The 13,966-nt window shown below is 36.1% G+C and overlaps 1 protein-coding gene across 1 annotated transcript in view; it reads right to left on the bottom strand.

Annotated features, from left to right (window-relative positions):
* LOC308338766 (bifunctional heparan sulfate N-deacetylase/N-sulfotransferase 3) overlaps positions 1–13,966 on the bottom strand; it is a gene marked incomplete at its 5' end in the record, with an annotated part of 167,949 nt that overhangs the window by 75,088 nt on the left and 78,895 nt on the right. The window contains one exon of the mRNA XM_080797038.1: positions 9,599–9,727. Within this exon, the coding sequence (XP_080653164.1) occupies positions 9,599–9,727 (129 nt within the window). The remainder of the gene's footprint in view (positions 1–9,598; positions 9,728–13,966) is intronic.

The following is a 13,966-nucleotide window of genomic DNA, read 5'->3' as shown; positions in this document are numbered from 1 at the left end:
TTAAGGGAATCTCCATACTGTTTTCCATACTGGCTGCATCAATTTACAATCTCACCAACAGTGCATAGGTTCCCTTGTCTATACATCCCTTTTAACATGTGTTATTTCTTGTCCATTTGGTCACAGACATTCTAACAGGGGTTAGGAGATATTTCACTGTGGTTTTGATTTGCATTTCTCTAATATCAGTGCTGCTGAGTATCTTTCCATGTGCCTGTTGGCCTGTGCCTATATGTCTTCTTTGGAGAAATGTCAGTCCCTGAGGAGAGTCCCTGCTGTCCTGCCTCTCCAGTGGATGCTTTAAGGGTTGTAAATGGGTGTCCTTTATCTATCATCTATGTGCTTTACAAATTGGGTGTTTTGGGCTGGTTACTGGGTCAACTGCGTTTGCATACAAGCCATTTAAGAGTGGGTTTTCCATTCTCCACAGTTTTGTAATTTTCCTGAACATAATTCCCATTGGTTTTCAAAGGCTGTTGTGTGTGGGGCTGTTTCTCTTGTGGAGGATCTGAGGGTTGGAATGCCTCATGTGGAGCTTTGATCTGCCACTTCTCAGGGAAAAGTTCTGTATCCTTCATATCCCTCTTGATTATGACTTGCTGTGTCTGGGGTGTGTTTTTATTCCCTCAAGAATCCATGTCTCTGCTTTCTCTTTCCCTTTTATTTTCTGTTGTGGAGGCTCTGTTCATTCTGTTTTTAGGTCCCTATCAGAAGGAATTATTCTATATGTAGTTGCAGAGTTGTCATGTCCATGGGAGAAGATGAGTTCAGGATCTTGCTATACCACCATCTTGAACTCAGCTTCCCAAAGCACTTATTTCTTTGTTTGTTTGTTTTTTACTCAACAGGGAGATGGGTTCCTTTTTACTAGAACATGGCTGGAAATTTTAAACCATTCACACTTTTTTCAGTACCAGGTAATTAAGTCACATTGAGAGTAATGTGAATCCTATTAAGGCCAATTTAACCAAGAATCCAGAAGCAGCATGTTGGTAGAACCACTGAACTCAGAGTTAAGAAAATCAGGGTTCTCAGTGTCGTGTTCAGTGATTCATTAGTTGTATATAACACCCAGCTACATCAAAAACTAATCATGTACTATATAGTGGCTAACTGAACATAATAAAAAAAAATTAAAAAATGCATATTTAACAGTAAGTGAAAAAAAAACCTTCTAAGTGTGTGTGTATATATATACACATAGTGTATGTATATATATTTGTGTGTGTGTGTGTATATATATACATATATATATATAATATATATATAATATACATATAATGCCCATGCTATTGGGAAAAAAAAAAGAAAATCGGGATTCTCAACAGAATACTACAGAAATGATCTTGAGCCTAAAATTAGGTGATTGAATAGATAAACTCTGTGGCTTTCTTCAGCTTTAATTGTCCACTGTTCCATGTCAGGCTAATTCATCATCACTTTTGAAAACCTACCGCCATTAAGGGTCAGTTAAAAATTTCCTGGATCATGAATTTCACTTATTTATAAGTAGAGAATCTTCCAGAATGTAGTCTTATAAAACCAGTCTTGTTATTATTCACATTTGGATATACCATGAGTCAAGCAATGCTCCTAAGACATAACTATTCACGTATTAAGGCAATCATTAAAAAAAAAAAAATTAGTGACCTCTTATTACATTCAAGAGATTGATCTAGACAGTGGGAAACACAAAAATGAAACACACATCGATCATTCCTGCAAGAATGTCTCCTTATATAGAAAAAAAGATGTAAACTCAAATAATCATGTGGTGAGGTAGGTGTTAGGTGACATATGAGACTTACAGATGGAGAACAACTGGAACTGAGTAAATACTAATTCTATCCTGGATAGGTCATAAATAATATAACATAAATAATGTTTTTAACAGCTGACTGTATTATATTATGGGGAAACATAATTTGCTTTACCAGTACCCCATTTCCCCCTTTTTTTGTCAATGAAGTTCATTCATTTATGAAATTTTTTTTTCTTAGTGGAAGTCATAAATAAGCAGCACTAGCAGAGAAGTACTTTATAGTCTATAGTAGAAGACACATTCAGACAAAGGAGAAGCATTTGAGCATTCATATTAAAGCATGAAGGCAAGATCTGGATTAGTAATTCTAATTTTTATGGATCCTAGAATTGCTAAGACTCAGAAGAACACTTTAGGTCCCATGGGCCCTGATTGTTCAGCTGTCTGCAGACAACACACCCATTACTTGAGGTAACCTGAGTGAGTCCCTCATCCTTACACCAGAGGAACTCAACGAGAGCAAGTCTTTATAGTGAAGAGAAATTACATATGTGAAGCACAGTATATAACAGTATGTAATTTAGCCCCAGCCAACTCATGAAATAGGTCTACTTATGCTTTTGATTTGAGAACTATCTTAGCAGCACGCAGATTTCCTTTCCTTTTAGATTCATTGTCTTTTTTTCATATCAGGTTATTAGAAGAGCCAGTTTCTCTTTCTCAATATATGTTAAATAAAAAGTAGGTATAAGACATCATGTTTAAACATGGGGATGGTTTTGGAGATGAAAGACACATTCTCTACCACAAGAAGCAAGCAGACTAATAGCAAACCCACAGTTACAGTGGTACTGTGGAGAGAGTCTGCAGAGCATGCTATGGGAACACAAGACTGGCCAGAGTAGAGGAAGTTTCTTGAAGGTGATCTCTAAGCTAAGCTTTAAAAGAGAAACAGTAGTTACCTCTACTTTAAACTCCAGTTCAAGTTAGAGTTCTCTGGTCCCTAAGAAAAAAATTTATTCTCATTGTTTTTTAAATCCTATTGCAGATCTGAGTTCATTTTCAATTCTGATACCTTGATCTTAGGTCCATGATTTCTATAGCAGTTTTTAGTAATCTTTGATTACCAACATTATTTTTCCATTTTCTTCCTTTGTAGTATTTCCCAAATCTGCCTGCTCATAAGAATCAACTGAAGCTCATGATAAGTATTCAGGTCCCCCAAACTGTTCCCTGAAGATTCTGATGCATTAAAGTTTTGGATTTTTTAAAAATCAAGTGTCTCAGGTAATACTCATTATTAGGCATGTTCAGGAATTATTTTTCTACTATCCAAAGTTGTTATTATTATCATTTATTTAATTTTTAATAATGGGTTTTCTGTTACCCTTACAATTTTTTGCAGGATTAATAAATAATTAGGAAAGAAACAAAATTTCCCATTAGGAAAAATAGTTGCTTCCTTTTAGATGACTTTATAGATAAGCACACATAACCCCTACTCATATAAGTTATAGTTTTAAAAATATTTTTCAATGTGGGTTAGTTTCTGTATTTACAGCTATGTTGTGTGAATTTTGTTTAACTTTCATTGTAATCCACTCAAATATGTTCTTCCCAGTTTAAGATGCTCATTCCTTTTGCATCCATGTTTCTGACTTTTCTTTAATTAGAGAAACACAATGTAGATTTAGCTTTTAGGGATTTGGGTGGGAGGGTATAGAGGGTATAGTGGATGGATGCTATGTCAAATTGAGAAACACAGAGACAAAAAGTATTTAATAAAATATGGGCATATAGGGATTACCTACTGTTTGTATGGGATGTTTAACAGCTTGGGGAAGGAAGTATAATTTTGCTATGCTGTCAGGGTTTTGCTCCATTTAAATTCCAAGCAAGTGTGGTAGGAGCATGAAATCTCATGACTCTTTTGGATTAATAAGTGAAGCAAGCACTGACTTTATTATCAAGTATGTTTAAGGGAGGCTAAGTGTCCCACAGATATCAATTGTTAATGACTCAATACCTAGCATCTGTTTATTGCATAAGAGCATAAGCAAAGACTCAGAACAATTTGTAATTAGAAATAAGAACACTGGAGCAGGAAGGGGATATCTTTTTTCAGAGCCATACAAGATAATATGGCTTCCACAAGAACAATAGTGTCTAATCCAGAACTATCCCATTTGTCACACCAGTTAGGTATTTTTCTATCTTCTTAAGATAGGTGGAACTGGAAAATCATGTTAAAATGTACAGTATACTCTTACTAGTTCCTTTTCTATGACAATATCTGTCATAGATTTATAGTATTCTATTTGTTGAGGGCAGTGTAGTCACTGTCAATGAATATTTTTTGTCATCTTCATAAGTTTCAGTTCTTAATATCCTTCTCCATAGTATCTTATAAGTATGTAAAGTAAGTAGACTCTTTTTTTAAAGGGTATACGAAGGTACTTGTAGCACCACGAATTGATGAGGAATATTCGTGTCTGAGTATAGTATATGTTTGTGTAGAAATTTTGTCTATAGCTAACAGCAACTCCAGGATAATTCCAGTGTCTCTCTCCTCTGGTATATCCATAAAGTAATTCTCGTTACCCTCCTGAATCAATCAAAAAAAGAGTTCAGAATCTGCTACTTAGCCTAATGGGCTCCAAAATCTGATTCAATACACTGACAGAGAGCTCTCATTTCTTAGTGGTGTAGAGTGAAATTAGCAAAGACTATGAAATTAATAAATAAGAACAGAATGCCATTTATTAGTTTAACATGGGAAATTGTAAATTATGGAGGGGCTGAAATATTAGAATATGTACAATTGGAAGGGATCTTCTTCTGGTAGGCAGGTTACACAAGAAGTATTCACCAATTGAAAGATCTGTAAAGTTGCACTGCAAATTACTGTTCTAGTGAGTTCAAGTTCTTATGATCGACATATTCTTTTCCTATAGGAAAGTGAACTATAATCAAGAAGTCACTAGGGGCACCTGGGTGGCTCAGTGGGTTAAGCCTTTGCCTTCGGTTCAGGTCATGATCTCAGGGTCCTGGGATCAAGCCCCGCATCAGGCTCTCTGCTCAGTGGGGAGCCTGCTTCCCCCTCTCTGCCTGCTGCTCTGCCTGCTTGTGCTCTCGCTCTCTCTCTCTCTGTCAAATAAATAAATAAATAATAAAATCTTAAAAAAAAAAAAAGTCGTCACTGGGTGAGTTTAGAAACAGACACACACACAAAAAGAAAAGAATTCTTAATTTCTTTATGGTCCTTGGATCAGATAGCCTGATGGGCCCACCTCCCAACTGTATCTAAACTTCAAAGTCAATATATTAACCAAAATCTCTGTATCCAATGCATATAAGAAGAGGTGTCTAGACCTGTGATATTGGAAATATCATTTGGAGAAGGCTGAGGTTTTCTCTCTCTTAGATATTGCTAATATTTGTTTTTATCTGTATTAAATTTATTTGATGAGGACTTTTTTCTTTAACAGTAAAAAATACTTTGGTAACAGTAGAACATTTCAGGCTAGAGGGTTTTTCTACCTGTCTTCGCTGTGATCTATTCTAGTTTAACTCTGAGAGGTGCAACTCTGTTGCAGCTACCTCTCACCCAGATACTGGCAAAACTTACTGTAGCACCTTGATATTATGTTGACATGTGGGCAGAAAACTTAAAATATGCTACTTAAATTCCTTGAAGTTTATATTTTACTTAAAGTTTATATTTTAAACTTATATTTTAAACTTAAACTTATATTTTAAACTTAAAGTTTATATTTTACTTTAAGTTTATATTTTCTTTTTTTTTTTAAGATTTTATTTATTTATTTGACAGAGAGAGAGGGATCACAAGTAGGCAGAGAGAGAGGGAGAAGCAGGCTCCCCGCCAAGCAGAGAGCCCGATGTGGGGCTCGATCCCAGGACCCTGAGATCATGACCTGAGCTAAAGGCAGAGGCTTTAACCCACTGTGCCACCCAGGCACCCCTTTTTATTTTCATTTCAGCTCCAGTGTATTTGAATATATTTGAGACATAGGTATGTTTCCAATACACCTATGCCTTTTTGCATGTTGGAAAACTCATTCAGCATTCTCAGAAAATGGCACTTCTAATCAAGGACTGAGGTATTACTTAAGCTTATAATGACTATCATTCAAATCCACTATAATTAAATATCATATCTTTCCTGCAGCTAATATGTACTATGATTCCATCAAGGTTTTCTCGTTCTTATTCTGACCTGGAAAAGAGTGCCATCTGACAAATCAGTAGCATGCCTCACTACACCTGGACCTCTCTTAATTTTAACACAAGCTTTACCCAAACATGTAATTTTGGGATGGATAATTAATGTGAAACAGGTCACTCCTCCTCACTCTGCTCTGCAAGGCAAACATCACTAACTAATGATAGTGGTCTTCTCTTGGGTGAGACTTGGGCTGAGTTTTAGAAGTGGGCTTCTCAACCACAAATCTCTAGGTGACTATAGTTGCTTCCAAAAATTGGAGTTGGCATATCAGATGAAATTAATTTGGATTCCTTCCCTATCTTATGGTGTCTGACAAGGATGTGTCAATTTTGAATTCCAGCATTTATCCGAAAGTAATTTTCTACTGAAAGTTTTCTGAATCAGGAAAGCACAAGTTCTCTGGAAATTTTTTTTTCTCCCCTTTATTCCCTGTGGATCTTCTCATCAAGAAAAACAAAACTGCCAATATTATCTATAAAGGCCTGAAAAGTAGCTAGATTTGCTAAACATTTAAGCATTTGCTCAGCTAATTTAGCTCAAATTAGTATCCATGATTCATACAAGCTTTACTGTAAGATTTTTAGAAAATAATTCGGGGGATGCCTGGGTTGCTCAGTTGTCAAGCATCTGCATTTGGCTCAGCTCATGATCCCAGAGGCCTGGGATCAAGCTTCTTACTGGGCTCCCTTCTCAGCAGGGAGTCTGCTTCTCCCTCCCCTTCTGTCCCCCTCCATCGCTTGTGCACTCTCTCTCTCTCTCTGTGTCAAATAAATAAAATAAAATAAAATAATTATTAAAAAAAGAAAAGAATTTGGTTTTGAAACAGTGAAAAACATTTCTTATAAATCTCTTGTATATGAATGATCTAATATTGAATTTCTTCCGTGTTAAATGAAACTAATTTCCTCTAGAAAGTTCAGAAATTATAATACCACTAGGAATTTCTTAAGCACCAAAGCAACGATTGGGTAAAAGAATCAAAGAGGGATCACCTGGGTGACTCAGTCAGTTAAGTGCCTGACTCTTGATTTTAGCTCAGGTCATGATGTTAGGGTTGTGAGATCAAGCCTCAAGCCAGGCTCTTTACTGGGCCGTGGAGTCTGCTTACGATTCTCTCTCTCCCTTTGCCCCCACTCCCACCCCCAGTCCTGGCTCACGCTTTCTCTCTCTAAGAAAAAAAAAGAAAGAATCAAATAGACATTATCTGTTCACAGTCATATTGCTCTATGATGAAAGGAAATATAAAATGTAAGAACTGTATATTTTACAGATTAAAGGGTCTTAAAATAATTGGTGAAAATGTTAACTTATTAAAAATATTTTAACTTAGTCTTTAGTTCATAATCAAGTATTTGTTTAACTCTTTTACCTGTGTATTACTGGCTGAGTTCACACACACACACACACACACACACAAAAAGAGAGAGAGAGAGAGAGAGGAGGAGGAGGAGAAAGAGGAGGAGGAGAAAGCCATAAGAGATGATTCCAAAGATGCTTCCATTTGTAAAGAATAGATATGTTAGAAAAATCAGATTATTTCTGATGTATAAATCAGAATTGTTTACATTTTGGGGGTACGAAGATGGATAAGCTTCCAAAAGGGGAAATGGCATACTGTCTGAAATCATCTTGAATTTTGGATACACATGATGATTTTTCCCAAAGATGAGTCACCCTTATGTCTAATCTCATTTTCTAGAAGCTGAGAAATAAATATAGTCATTAAATCCAAGAAGATGATGAAAAATACCCATAATTTTATTTGCAAGACCTGTAAAATTAGGATCCAGAATGGGGCTTTTCAAATTTTATTCTCTTTATTTCTATCTTCTTCAAGTTTTATGCTAACAGGCTTTTTTCATATTTGGAAAATTACACTTTTTCATCTTGAATATTGCTAATGCCAGGGGCAAACCCATACGACTGATAAATAAACCTAATTTTATTTTTTTATGTTAGTGATATTCAGAAGGGAAATAAAATCGCTTCTTTTCCTTATACACCTTACTTCAGTTAGTTTGTCTTTTTCTACACAACTTTATCACACTAGCCTCAGGCAGATATATGCGCAAATGGTTATTGTAGAGCTGGCACACAAGTATTAAGAAGTGAAGGAAGAAGAGCAGCAGCCAATTAAACAGGCTGCTCTGCCCAGCCTGAGAACTAACAGGATAAGCTCTCACATAAATGTATCCAAAATGACCATATTTACTCATCTAATTCCTCTTTCACTTTGCTTATACCTTTACTTTAAATAGGAAGGGGAAAAACAGAATCACAGTGTTAATGGTCATTTAAATGAGAAAACTGGTCCACATTGGGAACAGGAGAATTTTGTAGGTAAAAAATCTTGTTCTTTGGAAAAATGTCTATTCATGTCTTCTGCCCATTTTTAATTGGGTTATTCATTTTTTGGGTGTTGAGTTTTATAAGTTCTTTATATAAAGAAGACAGACAGATAGACATATGAAGAGATGCTCATCATCACTAATCATCAGGGAAATAAAAAACAAAACTACATGAGATATCACCTCATACCTGTCAGAATGGCTACAATCAACAAAACAAGAACCAACAGGTGTTGGTGAGGATGTGGAGAAAGAAGAACCCTCTTGCACTGGATGCAAAATGGTGCAGCCAGTCACTCTGGAAAACAGTATGGAGATTCCTTAAAAAGTTAAAAATAGAACTAACCTACGATCCAGTAATTATACTACTAGGTATTTACCCAAAGAATTTAAAAATACTAATTCAATGGGATACATGCATCACAATGTTTAGCAATGTTTATAGCAGCATTATCTACAATAGCCAAATTATGGAAAGAGCCCAAATGTCCATTGATGTATGAATGGATAAAGAAGAGGTGGTATATATATATATATATATATATATATATATACACACATATATATATGTGTGTATATATATATATATATATAACTATTAGTTATAAAAAAGAAGGAAGTCTTGCCATTTGCAATGATGTGGATGGAGTTACAGAGTATTATATGAAGTGAAATAAGTCAGAGAAAGACAAATACCGTATGATTTCACTCATGGAATTTAAGAAACAAAACAAAGCAAAGGGAAAAAGAGAGGCAAACCAAGAAACAGACTCTTAACTATATAGAACAAACTGATGGTTAGCGGGGGGTGGGGGGTGCATCAGGTGATGAGCATCAGGTGTTGTATGGAAGTGCTGAATCACTATGTAGTACATCTGAAAGTAACATTATGCTCTTTGTTAACTGAATTTAAATAAAAACTTTAAAAAAGATCTTGTTCTCCATAAAAGAAAGAAATCTTTGAATTCTAAACACTTTTCAATGCAAAGGAGGTCCTGGAGCACTTTCCTGGCTTTCCATAAGTTCCTCATGTCACTGCTACTTGTAGAATGAGTTTGCCTCCTTCTCTAGATGTGGTTCCAAATTGAATTTTTTTGTTTTGGAGCTAGAACTTCATATCGAGTTGGCTGAAACTACCCAAACTCTGGCCTTTTTGTCAGGGTAATTTTCAGCCACCTGATCATTTTTCGCCTTTTTTTTATTTATTTATTTTTTTTTTTGAGATTAACTTGAAGTACTTACTGGATTGAGAACCACAGTGAAGAAAAGTTCACCTCCTTGGATACTCTTGTCCAGCTCTTTAGGACCTCCTGGATATTCCTTGTAGAAAATTGTGTGAGTGAAAAGCCCACAGGTTTGTCTTGGAAGAACCTGAAGGAAGAATAAACAAGTAAGGAAAAAGTTCCTTCGACCAATTAATTTGTTGAAACTTGGGTTTTTTTCTCATGGAAGTTTTTGATGCATAAGCTGGTGTCATTATTCAACTCTTAACTAAGACCCAGAAAATCCTTCACACTCTGGGAAAGCAAGAACGACATCAGCACAGAAAGAATACTGAAGAAAGTTGAAGAAATATTTTAAAACTAAGATAGGCTTTGAATTATTTTAGCCACTTATCTATTTTAAATCTCCAAGTCAGTACTGCTGCTATGAAGCCTAGTATGTTCCAGCATCTTAAGAAATAAAAAAGAAGTGAAAATGAGACTTTAAAAATATTGGAATTGTCTACCCTGTAATCTAGTAGGCAAAAATTTTAAGGATAATACTTTCTGCCAAATTCTACACATGCACTAGAAAATGAAGTCAATCATTAACAATGTGATTCTTAAGAAATGGTGGTATTATGCTGAGCGAAATAAGTCAATCAAAGACAATCATATGGTTTCACCCATACGTGGAATATAAGAAACAGGGCAGAAGACCATAGGAGAAGGGAGGGAAAACATGGGAAGTCATCAGAGAGGTAGAAAAACTATGAAAGACTCTTAGCTATAGGAAACAAGCTGAGGGTTGCTGGAGGGGAGGCAAATGGGGGGATGGGGTAATGGGGTAATGGGCATTAAGGAGGGCACATGATATGATGAGCACTGGGTGTCATGTGCTACCGATAAATTATTGAACTCTACGTCTGAGACTAATGATGTACTACATGTTGGCTAATTGAAGTTAAATAAAAAAAAAAGAAATGACATTTTAAATTAGAACAAATATTTGAGATACAAATCATAGCATCTTTTCTAGTCTGGAAGAACAACTGCCCCAAATTTTAAGTCTGAAGGCTGCCAGTTCCAAAAGTTAAAAAGAGATTATGCTTTTGACTATTAATTTTTATAAACTGCCATAAACAAAATGATAAAACATCACTTAGGAGAAAACTTTGTTTACATCCTTCGTATATGAAAACCATTATTTGTTTCAATTATACACATTCATGATAAGGATTTTTTTTTTTCAAATTCTCAAAGCTTTTCTGGTAAAATAACAGTGCAATTATAAAAGAAAGTGTGAATTAATGTTGTGCGGGATGGTACAATCTTTAGCTATATCTTATTTAATGACTTTGTAATGACCTGTGTTTCTCACTATATACTTGAAGGAATAGTCAATTAATGAATATACTTTGGAGAGCTACAGGCTTACAGAATCTTAAACATGCAAGTCTTCTGCTTATTATCCTCAGTAAATTGATCTTCCTTTTTTTTGGTCTTTATTCTTAAAGCACATTTGGCTCAGTAAGTGCTTTCAAAATACTACCTATGTAGGACTTCTCATGCTTTGCAACCCTCTACAAATATACTAGTTCTTTTCCTTTAGTTTCTGTATTATAACAAATTTCAATCTCGTCCTTGAAAGTTTTCTTACAAAAAACACAATTCTTAGCTCAATCAGAATATCATACATTGCTGTGTAAATTGAAACTTTATATATCCAATTTATTTTTGTAAACTGGTCAAATATCCTTGAGAGCTGTTCTATCTTGATGAAATAGTTAAATGAACTTCAATTTATTGCCGAGTATTAGCTCTGGTGATGTTTATGTTTAAAAGTACCACATTCTTACAATGTTATGCACAAAATCAATGGCAAACAAGAACCCAGGGCAAAGATATTCTAGCTGAATTAAATATATTCCCTAACAATTCATGAAAATACCATTCTCCAGGAAATCAAAGCTTTATACAGCATTTGTTCATTTTTTAAAACAAGTGCATATTCTTAACTCTATGTAAGTCCATGTGGGAGAACACAAAGATACATTCTTTCTACTCTTGAAGAATTTAAGGTATACTAGAATAAAGAGAAATACTCCAAAGCTAATAAATACCCACAGGTGATTAAAAGGAAGGTTAGTTTTACATTTTAAAAGTGCATGATTCTGGGGGCACCTGGGTGGCTCAGTGGGTTAAGCCTCTGCCTTCGGCTCAGGTCATGATCTCAGGGTCCTGGGATCAAGCCCCGCATCGGGCTCTCTGCTTGGCAGGGAGCCTGCTTCCTCCTCTCTCTCTCTCTCTGTCTACTTGTGATCTCTCTCTGCCAAATAAATAAATAAATTCTTTAAAAAAAAAAAGTGCATGATTCTGAATCACTTTCGGGATTCAGTTTGAGTATCTTGCCTGAAAAACTATGGAAACATAAAGAGCTATCTTTGGGACTTGATTGCCTCGCTGATTCTATGCAAAATGGAGAGAGAAAAGAAGTTGGAGTTTTGTCTATTTCTCAAATTATTTGAGTTTGAAGACAGAGAAGAGGAAGTACAAAGGCTTTACCCTTCACCTCCGGGAAGGATCGCACCTGCTGAGAGGATAAGAGCTAATGTGAGCCCTCGGATGATCAGAGGGCCACCACAGGAGGGTGAGGAGATACTTAGAATGTGACAGAGTCATATTCCATTGTCTAGCTCACTGAGCTCAATGCTACAGGACACTGAACATATTCCATCAAATAGCTCTCTTGTGTTAGAGAAGGAATGAGAGAGGGTTTGTTGTTTGTTTGTTGTTTATTTTTAGGCATTTTGCTAGGGACTGTCCTCTAGAACTGATTCTAGGAGTGTGACATTATCAAATTCAGACTTTGAGACATTGAGGAGACTATGGAAAACTTGCTGACAGTAAGTGAGAGATGGTTAAGAAAGCCCTAATCAAGAAGAATCTTGACCAATTGGACCTGAAGCCAATATCCTGTACTTAAGACCTAAACCTAGAGCAGCTGTCAACAAATGCTTTTAGGAGTTACCAATTAAGACCATCTAGGAGACTGCCAGCAGGGTTAACGGGAAACTTTATCAATGGGCATCTCCATTAGAAACAGCGGACAATCAGGATCTGTAGTCTAGTTGTTTAGAGGGCTCTAGCTTTCCCCAGAGAGTCACATTTAGCAACCAGGGGTTAGGGTAGAGAATCTTGGTTTTTCATTAATTTCTTTCTGAATGAAGATCGAATTTGTCCAGCAGACAATGCACTAGGACTGGAAACTCAGAGACTCTGGTTAGGGCACAAACGCCTTGAAATGTCATAGGCTTTTATATTCTTGTGGAGTTATAAGAGGATCTGTTATGGGAATTCACAGGAGAGCAGGCCTGAGTTAGCTGCTCAGCTGTTGTACACCAAGGCGCTTTACAATAAATTATAGGACATGGACTTGATAAATAGGAATAAAGGTAATAAGAGTAGGTAGAGAGTGGTCAGAAAGTCTTTCGAGGAAGAAAAAATAACAAAGATATGGACACAGGAATACCGTTTTAGAAATTTTTGGCTGGAGTGAGTCTGTATTAGCTACAGGAAAACAGAAGGTAGAAAGGTAGATTTTAGACTAAATTGTTTTCAGGTACCTGAAGAGCAAGTTAAGGGGTGTGGAGATAATTGGATGTATCAGGATTAGGAAGGCCAAAATGACAGCAGTGTTCTAAAAAGAATCGTATCTGTGGAACAGGCTATAGTGTGGGGGGTAAATGGAAGCTATAAACAAGGTAGGAGCCAGCAGCAGTTTACACATGAAACCAAGGCAGTGAATTAGGCTGTGGGAAACTAAGGGGAATAAAAATGCATTGTAAAGGAATTATTGGAATGCAGAGGCTGGAAGTCGGAGGGCAGTGGCCAGCATCATGTCCGAGTTGCAGAACTGAATCAGGAACAGCAGGATCAAAAACAGCTAGCTCGAAGGGAAGTAATGCGTTCCATTAAGGCCTTTTGAATTTGATTTATGAATATTAAAGAAAAGTGTCCCTCATCTCATAAAACAAAATATGGGTGTGATTTTTTTTTTTCTTTTCATTCTCTTCCTAGGAGAGCATACTGGCTCTTATGGTCTTACTTGCATCTCTATTTGGATGACTCCAAGCCATGTTCTCTCTCTTTTACTGCACAATGCCTGCTGAGCATTTCCCGCTTGAAAATTCTCATCCAAGAGCCCACAAAGCAAATATAGAGGGTTTCCATGGATTACTACACAACTGGAGCCATAGGGACAATTCCATCAAAACAGAGCCTTTATTACCTGTAAGATTTGTGCATTTACAGTACAGTTAAAATATGTTTTTAGGAGAAACAAAAAATGAACATATCCCATGGGATACAGCCAAGCAAATTTTCTGGCAGTATTGACAGAAACAGA

Source organism: Martes martes (assembly GCF_963455335.1).
Source record: "Martes martes genome assembly, chromosome: 2".
NCBI classification, from domain to species: domain Eukaryota; kingdom Metazoa; phylum Chordata; class Mammalia; order Carnivora; family Mustelidae; genus Martes; species Martes martes.
Note: the sequence above shows the minus strand (reverse complement) of the source record. Positions and strands in the feature narration are given on the sequence as shown.